Source organism: Tachypleus tridentatus, chromosome 3 (genome assembly GCF_004210375.1).
Source record: "Tachypleus tridentatus isolate NWPU-2018 chromosome 3, ASM421037v1, whole genome shotgun sequence".
Taxonomy (NCBI): Eukaryota; Metazoa; Arthropoda; class Merostomata; order Xiphosura; family Limulidae; genus Tachypleus; species Tachypleus tridentatus.
The window spans coordinates 94,951,865-94,970,909 of NC_134827.1; the positions used below are offsets into that span (position 1 = coordinate 94,951,865).

At 31.2% G+C, this 19,045-nt stretch overlaps 1 protein-coding gene across 1 annotated transcript in view; it reads right to left on the minus strand.

Moving 5' to 3' along the window:
- Positions 1-1,418: 1,418 nt before the first annotated feature.
- Positions 1,419-19,045, minus strand: part of Tmem131 (Transmembrane protein 131) — a 191,871-nt gene continuing 174,244 nt past the window's right edge. The window contains exons 34-38 of the mRNA XM_076492169.1: positions 18,094-18,333; positions 15,193-15,303; positions 13,047-13,183; positions 6,222-6,401; positions 1,419-5,255 (exon numbers count right to left, since the gene is read on the minus strand). Coding sequence (XP_076348284.1) covers positions 5,058-5,255; positions 6,222-6,401; positions 13,047-13,183; positions 15,193-15,303; positions 18,094-18,333 — 866 coding nt within the window. The 3' untranslated portion in view covers positions 1,419-5,057. The remainder of the gene's footprint in view (positions 5,256-6,221; positions 6,402-13,046; positions 13,184-15,192; positions 15,304-18,093; positions 18,334-19,045) is intronic.

Here is a 19,045-nt window from a genome sequence, read left to right on the forward strand (position 1 = left end):
AGAATATTCTTCATTTTGTAGATTATTTGTTACAAGGTGTAATGAGGCGCCATCTATTAATAAATGATGAAGTTAAAATACAATTATACAATCGTTAAAAAAATATCACACGAATGCTAATATATTTTAAAACTATTTTTAGTAAGAATTAGTTACTTTCACACAATGCTTCAGAAAAATTACAATAAAAATAAGTTTTTTCCATAAATTCGATACGACTTTCAAACGCGAGTCTTAATTAAAAGTATGCTCTTGGTGGCAGAATTCAGGAATTACTTTAAACTTTGGCCAACACCCTTCAAAGCTTGGAATATCCAACAAGTTGTTTGCTTTTAATCTCTCGGAGTGTACAAGTTAGATCTCACTGAATGTGTGTTAGGTCACCAGAGGTCAATAAAGGTCACCAAGTGCAGTTTTAAGCAATTTTTTTTCTCAGTCTGTAACTTTTTTCACTTGTTCTGCTTCGGCATTTTTTAACCCAAGCCAAAACTTGAAATTCATAAAATATACGTATAAAACGGTAAACTTAATAATTAAAAAGTAATATATAGATTGAATTGCTTTTGAAAAAAGCTTTGGAGTTGAAAAAATAATTTATAACAAATATTTTTAAAGTATTTGTGCTAAAATGATCCAAGTGCACTTAATAATCTCTTTATGACTAACTGTGGGTCAGAAGAAAGTGACCAACCCTCCCTAGAAATAATTAAAAACACACATACATTTGTATTTTTTTTATCCCCAGCATGAAGAAAAGTTTACCATTTGTTACTTTACTTTGGTAGAATTGTTTCTTTTGCAGTTAAGCACAAAGCTGCACAATGAGCTATCTGTGATATGTTCACTACGGGTATCAAAACCCAATTTATAACGTTGCAAGTCTGCAAACTTACCGCTACGCCACTTGGAAGGAAACACACACTTTGGTATAAATTTCGTTTCTTATAAGGCCTCCACTGGAAGTATCCACTACTAAAATTAAAGTCATTTGTCTTATTGAAGTGCACAAGTGCAGATGATCACAATAATTTTATATAATTTATTTTAAACATTTTTTCGTTTTCCTAAAACCGTTCTTCATTTTTGTCTGGATAACCAAACAAACCATTTTATCAATTCACCCAAAATTATCATAATTTTACTCGAAATAATACGATTAACTAATGATCACAAATTATCCATTTACATGTCACCCCAATGACACGAGGTGTCACTAAAAATGTTTTATCTATAATTTTCTTCCTTTCTTACTTTACAATGTGCATATATAAATGGACGTCAGTGTGCTTTAACACAGTTTACAGTGAAAGAAGACAAAAACACATGATTTATGTCAAATTATTACTATACAAATAATGTATTATTAAGTTAAAGTCTCAAAATGTCACAGAAATAACAGACACCAACAAATGCTTTGCTTTCTGGAGACATAAGTTTATTTATTCAAACCAACGTGTGAATTCTTTTTTTTTTTTTTCTCTCTCTCTTGCAATCCTACATACGATGGGTTCCAACCGTCACTTTAGTAGGTCCGTATAAATTAAAAATTATTTGTTTATAGGAAACCAGCAAGGATATACCAGTAAAGAGAAGATTCAAAAACAGAAACTTAAAGGAAAAAAAAGATTTCCTTAGCCTTAACTGTCTGGCTAAGATACACTAAGGTATTAATAATTATTATAACAGTCACATGCTTAACTTCAAGCTCAAAAAAGCCAAAAGCCACACTCTTACTTTACCAAAACTAAAACATGTTGTTGTCATGGCAACAGTTTATCTAAAACATCGATTAAATTGAACACCTATAATATTTTCTATAAGAGAACTACAAAATTCACTCCAGAACCTAATTAACAAGGAATGTAACATTATTTTCTATGCTCAGCTAGAGATCAAACACATTGGAAATCTCGTTAAAACTGAAACTTTAGCAACAATGCATAACATTAAGACTTTTTTAACTTTTCAAATTAACTCACTTTACTACAAATATATAATTATTTTGTTGTAGTAATTTTGAAGAAATAAAAATACAAAGTAGATCATTCTTGACCATAACAATATAATATTTCTCATGCTTCTGCAGTTTTAACTTCTATAAGTCTCCAAATGAGTATCCTCTCAGACGTTAGGTAGATAGTTTAGAAATAAACAAATTTGTTTTCTTACTGTCTTCATTACATTATTCTTTAAAGAAATTTAAAATCTTGAAATTACTGATTATCTGATCGAAATACATAATTTTATTTGTGTTCTGTTTGACTGGGAATTTTCTTTTTAATATTTTGTACAAAAATTCATTAATACTGCTGTGTATTATAAATGCTCTTCTTTCTTTAAAACGGTAAGTGATGTATTTATTGCATTTTGTATATCATATGGTAACTCAAGTTGACGCGTGTCGGTCACTAGCTCTACACCAAATAAAACTCGTACAATGATACAAATTCTCATTCTGTTTAGTAATGCAGACCTTTCCAAGTACACAGGCATTTACCCTTTATCTTATTTAGGTATCTTTTAAGAGAATTGTTGAAAATCATATACTTAACAGATATTTTGGATAAATTTTGTTGCTAATCTCTAGTAGGTTGGCATTGAAATAAAATCTTATAAAAAAATACATAAATGGATAGAAGATAAAACTGACTTTAATCAAAACAAGTTGGAATCTTGTATAAAAATAACCTGAAAACAGATACCATAAAATGACCAATTTTTTTTTCTCCTAAATTCTTGTTGTTTTTTTTATGTGGGTAAATATGCTAATTGCACTTGTTTCACGTGTTAGAAATGCCATACATTTGTTTTCTTTTATCCCAATATTTCCTGATAATACTCAACAAACCAAACAGAATCAGTATGCAAGATTATAAAACACTAGAATGTTATTAAAACTGATTACAAGAAAAAAAAATTCATACTAAATTTTCTGGAGAACAATATTACTGTATCCATTTTTTTTTTTTTAACTTGGAAAAATATCGTTCAAATGCTTGGCGGCCAAACCGTCTACATAATGGATCATTCATGATTCTAGCATATTTTCTTTATAATAATAAGTAGTTATGTAGAACCTAAATCGATTGGTTCTTTGCCCTCAAAACCTTACACTTTCAAGTTTCACAAAACAAATGTCAAGTCTGAATAATAATATTTTTAGAATATTTTCATGATTTTACATCAAAGAAATTTTGTACACAAAGAAACAAAAGTTACATTCTGCATTATTTATCGCTCAAGTTACACTCGCTGTGATTGGAACAAAGTCCCACTAATTTATTTCACCATAACTGTAAACATCAGTAACATACTTTCTGATATCTGAGCTAGCAGTTAATAAATACCTCGAGTAAAAAAGGAAAATTCTTAAAGAGACACCATAAAATTCTGTTTATGCATTTACGGAGATAATTTGTATTTCAAGAGTTAAAAGTAATACCATTTGAATAGGCTTTGTATGAATACTGAATCATGAAATAACATCTTTAGAGAAAACATGATCAAACTTAATTTGTGATACTGATTATGTCCAAGAGAAATATGAAATAATTATTCTATGCCATCAAATGCTTGATTAACAAACATTTCTCATCTTGTCCAATGACTTTCAACACAAAAGTTCTTAAATTACTTTGAATTTGGCAAAAAAAAAAATCAAAATTTGAACTTTGCTGCAAAACAATAAATAAAAAGCTGCTAAAAAGAGTTTACAGCCTGTTTATAAAATTGATGAAAAACCTAAAAGCAACTTTTAAGTCCTTTTATATCACATAACAAATAATATTTAACTTTTATCTTATTTCTATTACATTATATTTGAAACAGACATGCCAACTGTGGCAGTCGAGATGATAGACAGTTTCCATTGTTTGTCAAATAAGCTTTTCTTTCAGGATGTTAGCTTTTAATCACTAATTGTTTAACTATCTAATACTAAGTCTTCTTACTTATTTTACTAATGTTATATTTTATCAAATTCTCAATGTATTGAATATAACCTTCTGCTATGGACCAAAGAGTTGCAATACTTGTGATAGGTTTAGGTATTAAATATTTTTGTTTCTTTGCAATCATAAACATCTTCATCATAACAGCAGTGATATACTAATATTTTGATAAAGCTACTTTTTATGCTAAAAGCACCTAATTCTTTAAAGAAAACTAGACAAGAACACTACATACGGTAAAATTTTGAAACACGGCTATTATGAAAACGTACTCTTGTGAAATGTAAGCCATTACTCATAAAACACTGAAGCTTAAATATCTAAACTGTAACGAAAAAAACCAAAAACAAATAAAGATTGCAATGTTTTATTAACACACCATCAATCAGGGTTACTCTTTAGCTTAAAATTAAATTCAGTTACAATAAAACTGTTGTATGTTGTACATTAGGCTTAAGCTAAAACTTTAGTTTTTGAAATACTGTAGAACGTTACAAACATACAGTTTAATGTTTAATTTTTATGAAGTTTCTCAATGTCTAAGTTCTTATTACAAATTTTCTGTTCATTCCTTAGTATATGCTCTAATTTGTTCAATACGAAAAACAATATTACAAGTTATAAAAAAAATCAATTATTTTGTACTAAAATCAGGTAGTTAAAGTGACTGAAATCAATAAAAGCAGACAGCTCAAACCAAGTTGATTTCTACATACACTAATGTTAGTATTATTTATAATCCCTAGAAAACTATCATAAAAATATCTGTAATTTTTAAATCTTTAAAATAAAAATATTTGAGCATCAAAACACAAATATACACATTTGGCATAAGAAATTATAAGCATATTTTGTTCTTTGGTGGGTTAAAAAAAACACAACAACTTTAGGCCTAGCATAAACACAAGTGTTCTAATAGTGTTGGGGCTGCATTTAAGAAAGAAAATATATGGACCAATAACTCAAGAAAAAGTCTAATTTTCATGACGGTGTATGACTGAAGATACTGTACAACATTACTTCAGTTTCTCTTACAACAAGGATAAAAAGAGATCAGCTAGATTAAGTGAAAGTAGAAAAACAAAAGCTGTTGCCATGACAACTAAGTTACTGTTTTGCCAATTCTTCAGGATGTGCAGTAGCCGGGGAGTGGGAAAAAAGACTGAAGCAAGACCAAGTATCAGATGAAGGTGAGGATGAAGTTTCAGTAGAAGTCAAAGGAGGGTTCCAAATGCTGTCCAAGGTTCGAAATGGATCAAAATTACCAGTTGACAAGTTGTTAGCAGGTGCTGGAGTAGTGGGAGTCTAAAAATATATTTCTCTATAAACTTGTGCTTTCAGTTTTCTCGATGACTTAATTACAGATCTATAGACTAAATAATCTGTAGACTAGAAACTTGAATTGTAGATCTATAGAATAAACAATCTGTAGACTAGAAACTTGAATTGTAGATCTATAGACTAAATAATCTGTAGACTAGAAACTTGAATTGTAGATCTATAGAATAAACAATCTGTAGACTAGAAACTTTAATTATAGATCTATAGAATAAATAATCTGTAGACTAGAAACTTTAATTGTAGATCTACAGACTAAACAATCTGTAGACTAGAAACTTTAATTGTAGATCTACAGACTAAATAATCTGTAGACTAGAAACTTTAATTGTAGATCTACAGAATAAATAATCTGTAGACTAGAAACTTGAATTGTAGATCTACAGACTAAATAATCTGTAGACTAGAAACTTGAATTGTAGATCTATAGACTAATCAATCCGTAGACTAGAAACTTGAATTGTAGATCTACAGACTAAATAATTTGTAGACTAGAAACTTACTTATGTTTTATATCTATAGACCAAAAGATTTGTAAAACTAGATACTAATTTTAAATCTGTATATCAAAAGATCTGTATATTAGGAATTTTAACTGTAGATATATAGATCAAAAGAGCTTCAGACTAGTCAAAAAGACCCACTGCAATCTTATGGGCTACTCTTCACCAAAAATAGAGGGATTAACTGTCACCTTATAATGCCCTCACACCTAAAAGAGTGGTCACTGATAGGATTTAAACCCATGACCTACAGAGAGTAAGTCATTGCCCCAACCACCAACCCATGTCAAGAAAGACCTGGAACTTTTATACAACATTCCTCAAGTGGTTGAATTTTCTTTGTTTGGAATATTGCTTGTAAAAAAAAAAGGTTGATTTCAAGATTCAAGAAGAAATTCTATTCCTGAGTATTCCTTTTCTGAATTCTTACCTCTGGTGGGTCAGATTTTTCAGTTGTTTTCTCATCTCCTTCGATGACACTCAGAGCAGCATTAACCAAGTCCAGTGGTGGATCAGAGGGTGATGTGTCAGTTGCTGTAGACCAAACACTAGATACAGTGTTCCAGTTATCGTCAACAAGGGAACTCCATAAACAGTTCGAGGTTTTGGGCTACAAATGAACAGACAGTGAGAAAGGAAATGAAAGCAGAATACAAGAAACTTCCATGATAATATATAACTTCTGTCTGAAGAATGGTTCATAAGTTTTAAGTTAAAAAGACTGAGTGAAAACAGTCTATATATTAGTATATTTACAAACACATTCAAGGCTCAAACATCAAATATTTTTACATTAAATCAAAATGTTCACCCCTAATATGTAGTATGCTTCCTGAAGTATACAGGCCATAAATTTAAGTGCAGTTCACCTGAGCAAAAAACGTCACAAGAAGTGCTTTGGATACATATTATGACAGCCATGTGTGATCAAACCCATACATATAAGCATATTTTTCAACTTCAGTATTTCTTTAAATAATTATCTGTTATAAAAAAAACCTTATGATTATCCTTACTGAACACAATAAGAATGTACTAATTAAGTTATCCCACAATCTAAACATTAAAAAAGTTTTAAAAATATCTATTTTTACTTACTAACACACTTATCCCCTAACAAGTACTAATTTAATAAAACAGTGTCTAAGTTACCTTACGATTTAAATATTAAGAGAAAACAAATATCTACCATATCATCAAGAAAGTTACTGAAACAAACCATCCAACTCAGTACAGTACTTTCTATACCCAGAAATATAGATGAAAGATGGAACTTAATATAGTGCTAATGGTGTGACTCACTGGATAGACACTATACCTTACAGTTGGTCTCACAATGGAATTACAATCCATATAAAAAAAATGTTAGTCTCAAAGATACAACCATTAAATAGAACTTGAACGTTTTTCTTACCTGCCCACGAACCCCCAGTGGAACTAAACAGCCACACTTAGATTACTACTACAAGTTAATTATGCTTGAAAGTAAAATAAAAAGCTTGCAAAACTGTGATAAAGTTACACATAATATTGGAAACACTTCACTCTTGATGTAACATTAAAACAAATTCTAATTAGGTTTAAACTTGAAAACTTATGCTGAATATACAAAAAAAAGGAACATCTCATATAAGTTTTTTAAATGATTTATTTATTATTTTTCATAATTGACTTTAGTTGTTAGCTGGTTTTTTATAGTTCTTTATATTGAAGAGTAGCCTGAAACCAGTTAAATAAAGAGAACTTGGTGAAAAAGAAAGTTATTTTTTTTCTTACATATATATAGACATATAAACAAATTGTCAGTAGACTTCAGTATTTGTCTAAAGTAATGCAGAAATAGCTGACTATTAATAAACAGCCACACAAACAAGTGTGAAAAGATCATTGAAATACCAAATGTGGAGGCTTGGCTGAACAAACTGTGATCTACTGAGCACTCAAACAACAGGATTGAAAAAATAAAACACAAACATGCCCGACGAGAAAGCGGTCGAGATAGAAAATGCCAGGAATGTGAACCACTTTATTGAAGAAAATCTGGAACATCCAAAACTAAAGTAATTCAGTCTTTACATATAGATACCCCTCAAATACTACAGTAGTGTCTGAATTTGCTGTTATCTTATTCACGTGTCCAAAAAGAAATGTAGGCATAGCCGAGTTTAAACACATCTCTCTTTTACTTGGGTGTTTATTTACAAAACTTAAGAACATGCCGTTGAAGCAAGGAAACTTATCAAAGAAGCACCAACTTCAGTCCAAACCACAACATAAAAATATATATGAATGGACAGAATACATCTGTGTGTCATCTACTGCATAAAGTAAAACAAACAATTACCAAAGTTCATTCAACCTACTGTGAAAAGTTTCCAAAAATGGCAACAGATCCTCTTTTATCATTTCAGGAAAATCCATGTACAATCTATAAGAAGACCTAGCATTTCCAGTTTAATCATTCTTAAGGTTAAATGCATTCGGGCATCAACAAGGCAACTGGAAAATAGTGAAACTGATCAAATAAAAAAAATCTTAGAAATAAAAGAAATTTCTTTTAATTTGCAAACAAAATGTTTGTTAAGATTATTGTAAAAAAAAAACACTTCTTTTTTTGTAATGCTGTCTACGTCAGTTAAAAACCTTTTAATTAAATTTTTAACGTGAAAAATTATTATAAAGGCAGTTTATTTTGTAACTCAAGCTTTTTAACGAATTTAAAAAAGGAAATTGAAAATACAAAAATAATTGTATAATTCATATACATTTTAAACTTAAATTTATTATTTTTCTAATAAAACACTAAGCTACAAAACTTTGCCTCCACACGAATATTGCTAACCTATTTCTTGAACGTAGTTGCTATAGAGCATCGTCATTAGATGAATGAATGATGAAAAATGTGTTGCAGCCAAAGGAAGATGTGGCCTTTCAAACATTATAAATGTGATCTAACACTAAATATAATTATAGACATCTAAAATAACCCAAATTATTTATCCATAGCTTTTGCTGAACTTAATAAATAAGATGCCACAAAGAACTTATATAGTATCGGCACAATTACTACATATTCTTTAGACATGTTGGGTACGACTGGAATTAATGATTGTTTATCGGCACAATTACTACATATTCTTTAGACATGTTGGGTACGACTGGAATCAATGACTATTTTTTATCCTTCAGCACGCAAAGGAATAAAAAAAAACTATGACAGTAAAAGCAAAATTATTTAAAACAAATTACTGCCTGAAATGCAAAAAAAATACAAAAGGGTGCATGAAATGGATTATTTTTAATTTAGTGCAAAACTACATGAGGGTTATTTGTGCTAACTATTCCTAATTTAGGAATAGAGGGAAGGTAGCTAGTCATTACCACCAAACGCCAACTGTTGGGATACACTTTTACCAATGAATAGAGGGATTGAATGTCATATTATAATGCTTCCATGGCTGTAAGATCGAGTATGTTTGGTGGGACGGAGATACGAACCCATAATCTGAAGACTGGCAGTGAAGCACTTTAACCAGTATTGCCAGATCCATCGTGATTGAAATATTAACGACAGGCTTTAAATAGTAAATGTTAAAGTTAAGAAATTATATTCCTGCTAGAATCAAAATAAACTCTTAAACGTATTACGCTGTGAACTGAATGAATTAATGCTATTCCAAGCGCGAGTGTCTGCACGCGTACAGGGTCACATTAGGGCCCTGGTGGGTCCTGAGCAAAGTATAAGCTAATGCCTATTTTCCATTTATAAGAAAGTACCAAACAATTTCACAAACAAAATTTAATAGTGATAACAATTATTAAGGAAATAAAAAAAAAAGCATTTCTTAAAGGAACTGGTTTATTATTTTATAATACACTTTATATTTTATTACTTATTATTATACTTGCAATGCATGGTAGGTCCTTTGCAGTGGTAAGCCCTGGGCTAGTGCCCCTGTTGCCCATTGGATAAAATGGTGTTGTAAGTTAAAAAAGCTACACAATGTGCACTATTCACACCATTATAAGTCAACAAATATACCACTAAACCATCAGAGAGCTGTAAGAAAATGTTTGTGAAAAGCTATGCAGGGGATACGTGAACTAGACGTTAGAGGTGTGGGCAATCAAAGTACTTTTATCTCAAAACAGCTGGCATGGGCATTAATACTTTTACTGATAAGGATAGAACAATGTTTCGACCTTCCTAGGTCACCTTCAGGTTAAGAAAGAGAGAGTTTGAATGTGACCGTTGACAAAAAACAACCACCAGAAAGAAGGCAACTACAACAACAATTCCACTGACAACCAACAACCTGTCTTTCCAGGTAGAACTGAAAACATCGGTTTCCCCAAAACACTTCAAATCAGTATCTTAAACAACTTTTTCAAATTATTTTCATGCAAAATCATCAACATAATTTTACAGAGAAAACTAAAAAGTAACCTCACACAAAAAGACATTAATTCTATAAACAACTTAAGACAACAACATCAAAATTCTAAAAGCAGATAAAAGCAATGCTATAGTTATAATGAACACAAATGAATACATCCAAAAACATGAACAACATCTTGTCAGATACAAGCAAATTTAAACTACTTAACACAAACCCAACAAACACTCATGAAAACCAGTTGAACAAAATACTTTTACAAATAAAAAAAACCCAACACAATCACAGAAAATATTTATTATTACCTACAAAATACTGACTCACTCACACCACAACTATACATCCCAAACTTCACAAACCAGATTGTCCAATACAACCCATAAAGTCCACCTATGAATCATTTAACTACAATCTCAGTAAATATATAGCATGGACCTGTTCAAAATATGTAACATCAGCTCGCTTCTTTTCCAAAGACTCTTTTAACTTTAAACCTATTCTTAATCAACTAAATCATAAAGCTTTAATGGCCAGTTCTGATGTAATCTCTCTCTTTATAGAAGTCCCAACAACTGAAGCCTGCAAGATAGCTTTAAAACTTTACATCCAAGACCCCAACTTATTGATACACATCCCTAGCAACTAATTAGTAACCCTTACAGAATTCACTACCAACAAAACTAACTTTATGTTCAATAACCAAAACTACCTACAAATAAATGGCCTAAGTATGGGAAATCCCGTGCCACCAGTTTCAGCCAACATTTTTATGACACAGATTAAATCACAAGCAGTCAATTCAGCCTTACACCCACCACTATACTGGTACAGATATGATGATGATACAATTGCTGGATTCACATCTACAGAACACATTTTCAATCACATTAACTCAATACACTCCAACATTAAGTTCACCTGTGAACAGGAAAAAATAACCAAATAGCATTTCTTAACCTCAAAATCACTAGAACTGATACACAATTAAAAACAGTAATCCACAGAAAAATCACCCATCTGGATTATACATTACCTGGGACTCAGTACATGAAAGAAAACAAAAACTCAACATATTAAAAAATCCAAATAAGCACAACCACAAAACTGTGTTCACCAGATAAAATTAATGATGAAATAAACAAAATAAAACAACACTTCATCAACATCAACAAATTTCCTCAAAAAACAAACATGGAAAAAATTATACACACACACCTAGACCAACAAGAAACAAACAACAATAAATCCCAAGACACAACAAACTACAAAATATTATACTGCTGCGTACCATATGTTCCCGACATTGGCGAAAAAATAACCAGCATTTGGAAAAAATTTATAACAAAACACAACATTCCAGTAAACACCAAATTTATTCAAAAACAAGGTACAAAATTAAAGCCCATACTATGTAAAAACTACATTAACAAACACAACACCAACATAATTTATAAAATACAATGCAACAACTACTACAACTTCTATATTGGAGAAACAAGCAGAAAAATGGAAACTAAACTCAAAGAACACAAAAAAACACCTTCACACGTTTTTAAACACTACAAATCAAATAAACACAACATAACCAAAGAAAACACCCAGATATTAGGCAGAAAAACAAATATAAACAAATGCAAAATCAAAGAAGCCCTACTTATACAACAACTAAAACCAACACTAAACCAATATAAAGAAACACCTTTATACTTATACTAATTAATAATCTAACATCCACCTGCAATGTTCCCTACAATCCAGCACCCATTTATACTCTCATCCCTAAGACATGTCCATCAATGGTCACATTCAAACTCTCTCTTTTTTAACCTGAAGATGATATAAGAAGGTTGAAATGTTGTTCTCTCCTTATCAATAAATGTGTTAATACCCACATCAGCCGTTCTGAGATACATTTTCATTTCAAGTGAGTGTCTCATCATCAAGAATCAGAGTACTTGTTAGCTAATTATTAAGCTCATTAATCAATTAAATTCAACTAATTAATTAGTGCATACCCACAAAACCCCACTCTTATATATTTTACCCACTTTTTATATATAAAAAAAAGAGAGGCTAATTACTAGCTTGATATTATTCTATCTACAACGTATCTTGTCACAACTTTTTACATATATATATTAAGAGGAAGATACCTGGGCATTTCCTACTTTACTCATGTTGATAAAATACCACTGTATGATCTGAAAATGAAACAACTAATGAACTTATTTCATTCTGAAGAATTAGATCATAATAATGAATTATCATGTGTTATTTACAAGTTTTCTTGCCCTTGCTCTATGAAGGAATGCCTTAAATAAATCACATGAAAAAACACGTACATACTCAGAAAACTGGGAAAGTATTTAGTATTGCTCAGTATACGTACATATCAATAGAATAAGGTTGCTAATAAAGTTGATAAAATCAAAACAGATACCCCTAAATCTGAGCTGACAGATTAAGGGGGAAGGCAGCTAGTCAACAGACTTACTGTCAACTTTTAGCTACTCCAATTAAAATCACAAGGAACTTCAAAATGTAAGATTTTAAAACAATGGGACACAAACCATGAACTCTTTAACTTACAGTCTGACACACTAACCAATAACAGACTGTGAATAACCTAGATAATACTACTGTTTGTTGTTAAGCATGGATAATAAAAAATAGGCTGTGTTGTAGTCACTTCAGACATCAAACACAAAATTTTAGCATTATAAGCCTTCAAGTTTCCAATTGAGCTAGAGGTCTGAGTGTGTGTAGAAAAAAACAAAACAAAAATTAAATGCACTATCTGGTTATCAGTTTGCTACAAAATTCCCATCATAGAAACATTTTAAATGTTGTTAACCTACCTGTCCATTTGCTTGTGATGTCAGTGAACAGACATCTCTCTCACTACTAACAACTGATCTCCAGGTGTCTGTCCTTGGAGTGTATCCTGGATCCCAGAGACTATTACTAATAGGGGTCACACACATTGACCATTCTGCTGTATAGATTATTAACAGAAAACAGACTCATATTAAAATACATATGTTAAGCTCTTGAATCAAGAAATTTGAACAAAATTCAACATTAAATACATAAATTCAATAAACTGTGAGCAAACTAGCTGTGGCAAGAAATTACATTCAAGTGCCAATAGTTATAGCATAAATAATTAATTTAATGCTGTCTTAATTATTACCAATGATAAAATAAAACTACACAAATAAAAACAAAGCAACTTGTAAATTAATGAAGCCAATTCTACAAAAGACAAGATATACAAAATGTCATAAATCAATGCACAAGAAAACTAAAACTGATAACAATTAACTACAATTCACCAAGCTATCAGCTGGGCACCCTCATCTGTGTTACCAATATTTTTGGCTGTAAATCTAACAATATCTCAAACTATGCCAACAGGTTAGTCCTAAGACCACACACTATGCTAACATTATGAGATAAACCTCACAAATATAATAATAACATTCACAAGAACTTTAAACGTTATAACAATGAAATTAATTTTAAAATGAAAATGGAGCATGTCACTGATTAAATAGCACAGAAAATAACCATTTATTCCCAAGTTACCTACAGCTAACTCATTTGCAAAATTCCAATTGTACTAAAAAATATTTGTGTATTTACAGTAGTACCCATCCAACAACAAAAACTAATCAAACATATCATTAGTTCATAGGTTTTTAATTATTAATGTGAAAAGAAATGTTTTTTCTTGTGCAACCAATTATAAATCTAAACAAAATTATTATTAAAAAAATTCACTAAGTTTTGGTGCTTGGTTTTCAAGGTTACCCATGTTTCTATTTTAAACTAGTTTAACGTCACTTAGTTTATATCTGCATCTTACCTGGGAACATTTAAAAGAGGAACATTGCTTTACTATAATTATATGAAACAGGTTTTTCTACTACGATGTTCAGTTTTATAAATATACATATATTTACAGCTTCTCACACTTTCTGAATATTTTTACTTAAGCAGTTTATTTTTTTATTAATTTCATGTCAAATTTTGTTTTGCTCTGATTTCTTATGGAGATGTTAACTCCACACACATACTGAAAACTGTATTTCCACAAGTGAATCATATTTTTCACAAAATAGTTTTCCTAAGAACAAACTAACATCATTTTGGCATTTCTTTTTAACTAAAATAATTTACTGTTAACAAAAAAACAAATCATGAAAGTGATTAGCAGAAACCAGTGGGATGAGTTACTGATGTAGCTGTCATAGGCTTCTGAAGTGATGAACACTACAGTCTTACTTAAATTTAATTATTTTACAGTCACTACCATTTTAACTGTTTCACTTCAAAATCATTTCATCACACACACACAGGTGAGATTAACAAAGATGTCATGCCAACATCACTTACTCTGATTTTCTAAAGCCTGAAGCTTATTGTATTCCTTCATTTCATCACACACACACACACAGGTGAGATTAACAAAGATGTCATGTCAACATCACTTACTTTGATTTTGTAAAGCCTGAAGCTTATTGTATTCCTTCATTTCATCACACACACACACACATACAGGTGAGATTAACAAAGATGTCATGTCAACATCACTTACTCTGATTTTGTAAAGCCTGAAGCTTATTGTATTCCTTCATTTCATCACACACACACACACAGGTGAGATTAACAAAGATGTCATGTCAACATCACTTACTTTGATTTTGTAAAGCCTGAAGCTTATTGTATTCCTTCATTTCATCACACACACACACACAGGTGAGATTAACAAAGATGTCATGTCAACATCACTTACTCTGATTTTGTAAAGCCTGAAGCTTATTGTATTCCTTCATTTCATCACACACACACACACATACAGGTGAGATTAACAAAGATGTCATGTCAACATCATTTACTCTGATTTTGTAAAGCCTGAAGCTTATTGTATTCCTTCATTTCATCACACACACACACACATACAGGTGAGATTAACAAAGATGTCATGTCAACATCACTTACTCTGATTTTGTAAAGCCTGAAGCTTATTGTATTCCTCCATTTTCTGGTATCGCTGAATTTGTAAAGCACGAACATATTCCTTGTGAGGTAGACGATCAGATCCCAATATTCCTAATGTATATATATATTTGTTTATTTATTATGGGAAGAGATCATGCTTTTTGTTTAATAAAGCACCTACTTAAAACTACTTTAGGAGTACCAATCTTAAACATTTACAAGTTAAACAATTTTTGATTTCCAATTTATTCTCTTAATGGTTGAAACTGTTCTGACAAGTTATGAAAAGTTGGATTATTAAAAATAAAACCAGGAATGAAAGGAAATTATTATATACAAAAATCTGTAATTTTGTTTCTTCTACAAAAATAACCAATAATTTACGACATAGTGACAAGTCATGTTTAAGTAATTCCAACAAGCAACAGGAATCACATCCCCCACTGCAGAGGTCTTTACTTCTATGACTTACGTTACACAGTATCAAATCTCATTTATCCTAGTTCTATTCTACACGTGTATCGCCTAAGAGCTACCTATAATAACCAAAAGTTAAAAAAATCAAAATTAACTTCCAATCAGATTAAGCTATGTATTTAGAATGAAAGTAAACCTCATGTGCAATCAGCAGAGTTAAATAAATGTATTTTTATCATATGCCTACTCATAACATTATTTGATCATTTAGGTACCGTCACAGTTAACAATAACTTTACCCCTACAAATACTCAATTTGTACTACTAAGATTAGTCCAGTTTTTACAAGTTATTTTTCTCACAGTAACAAAGAGCATCAAATAAAGACAAAAAGTTTCCGGAATATTGAAAAGTTCTTAAGAAAATTTCACAAAATTATATGAAGGGTTAATAACACTTTTTATCTGAAAGAAGTGGTATGTTACTTCACATGTAGACAACAGTTCCACGGGTGACCTGTTTATACAGATATCTGATTCACAGTGAATTCTTAAACACTTCATGCTACTTTGTCAAAGCCCTATCCATGGAAGGATACTGTACAGCAAAGACAGCAAACCTTCTCCACAAACCAACATGCCGAATGGAAACATCGATGAATGGAGAATGCACAACAACGTTTTCATATAGTAAAACAGCAAGACTAATATAATAAACAGCAGTGATAAAAGAAAATCAGCAAACCAAAATGCAGAAGAAATATGCAACTAAACAACACCTCAACACATATAACACCTGCTCTTATTATCAAGGTTTTCATATTGGCAATTATGGAATCACTAATCACTATGAAAGGAACTGCTGACAAGTTGTCAATCAACCATACATGCAATAATTCACAAAAGTTTTGCTTTTGTAAAGATGCAAGAATCCAGAGTGTACAAGCTGCTCCTAAACACGTTAGTAAGACAAAGAAAAAAAGTATGTTATATTGGGATGTAACACAGACACCCTGGTGATGGGAAAACAAAGTACAACACTGAATGAAAAACAAGAGAAAAGCCTCAATAGCTATGACACTTGGAATTCTTTTAAGTAGAATTAGAGTAAATTAATATGAGATTTTGGCCATGATTAAATACTTCAATCCAAAGAGTTTCACCCTCTTGAGTCCAAAACTGTGACTAGATTTCAAATTGATCAAGAGATAACTGAGCTATGAGCTGAATGTTTGTACATGAAAAACTCAGAGCCATGGCTAAAAAAACCCCAAAAAACATGCATGATAGAGAGGAAAGTGTTGTACTTGAATGAGTGAGACAATAAACATCAAATTGCTACTGATCATGAGGTCAGGACTTTCCAACATGGTACCAAGAATGCACAGAAAGCATATGTTGAACATACTGGTTACTGCATCACTTAACTCAACCAAGTGCAGAGCAAAGGAAATTCCAGTTGTTATCAGAACTACTGATACCAGTTATGCAGAAGAAAATTATTGAACTGTACAATGAGAATGACAAATGGGTATGTCTACAACAGTATAAGGTCATAGCACTGTTTCTATGAGCTACAGAGACGTAAACCAGTATTCGTGTACATTACGTGCAGTAAATATATAATATAGGTTCTTACAGTTTACAACAAAATCACATCATCATTAAGAGATTTTTCATTAACTTGAATAAAGATAAAAGATATTTTAAATCTACAAATAGGAGTACAAATGGGCCCCATGTTGCTTTACAAATAGGATTACAAATGGGCCCCATGTTGCTTTACAAATAGGAGTACAAATGGGCCCCATGTTGCTTTAAAACAGATTTTCAACACTTTGTTGAACATTATTTCCAGATTTACAACTTCATTGGTTACAAAAAACCTATGGCCTGACATGGCCAGGTGGTTAAGGCACTCGACTCATAATTTGAAGGTTGTGGGTTCGAATCCCCGTCATACCAAACATGCTCGCCCTTTCAGCCATGGGGGCATTATAATGTGACAGTCAATCCCACTATTCAGTGGTAAAAGAGTAGCCCAAGAGTTTGCATTTGGTACTGATGACTAGCTTCCTTCCCTCTAGTCTTACACTGTTAAATTAGGGACAGCTAATGTAGATAGCCCTCATGTGGCTTGGCATGAAGTTCAAACCAAACCAAGCAAAGACCCTAGTAATATACGACTTACACAAAAAGAAAAATCACTGAAAGTAGCTTCCCCTTCAGTGAAATCAATTTTCTATGTACTTTACATGGAAAGTGAGATGCTTTACCAAAATGTTCTGGTCAGTTCTTTACACTAATAGGAAATAACATTAGATTACTGAATACGATTCAATATATTGTCCCTACTAGTAGTGAATGGTATAAAAACAGGACCGTGGTTTTTGGGTTAACACATTATTTAAAGCTGACCAATAAAAACTCTGAACCAAATTATTTACTAACAATGTCTTATAGAGCTTACCAGCCAATTTCTTACCATCTAAATCTGTGCATGAAGAGCCTGTACTACAGCCTAGTTTGTCTGTCAAATGTGGTGATGACCAGGAAGACAGTCCAGGACTAGGTACATCCCGTTCTGGTAAAATATGTGGTGATACTGCAGTTGAACCAACTCCATTTAAACTATTCCACATATTGGTTGGAAAGATAGTATTAGTGTTTGTCACACCTGGGCCACTAGACTTGGAAACCACTGCAGGTTTTTGCCCAACAGGTCCTGAAAACAAAAGCAAAGGCTCTTTATACAGTAAAGAATAATTCTGGAGTGTTTATCTATTTGATGTTTGGAAAAGTACACCAAATATTAATATACAAATACCAAGAAATAGCTATTATGTTCCAATTTCCTTATACAAGATACTAATGTTAAATTTTCAACTTTGCATGTTTGTTTACAGAAAAACACAGAAAGTACTTCTAAGTTTGAAATACATATTATATAATATGACTATTTATGCACAATTTAGTTTACATAAAAAAAAGTATTGTTATATTTCTTACATACAAAACCCATACGTGTTGAAGTGAACTGACATAAAATGCTCACACACAAAGATGATCTGATCTTCATTCAGTATCAATAATATGATTTTTCAAAACAATTTCATATGAAATTTGATAATAATTATTATTGCTATTCTGTCTTCATTAGTAGATTCTTAAGAGATATGGAAAATTCTTGCAGGCAAACAAGAAAACTTGTTTAGTGAGTGAGCTGTCTGCGAAAATCAACAACAACAAAAAAGTTATAGATTGAAAAAATAAAGTTATAAGATGTACTTCAAATGAGACACTCACTAAGTATTAAATAACAACAATCTTTAACTCGGTCTAGTTTAAATAATAAAGTTACTTAATATTGAAACAATCAAAATACACATTGCAGACCTTAACTAAAATCAAATGGCTGCCATTAATAGTAAAGATTT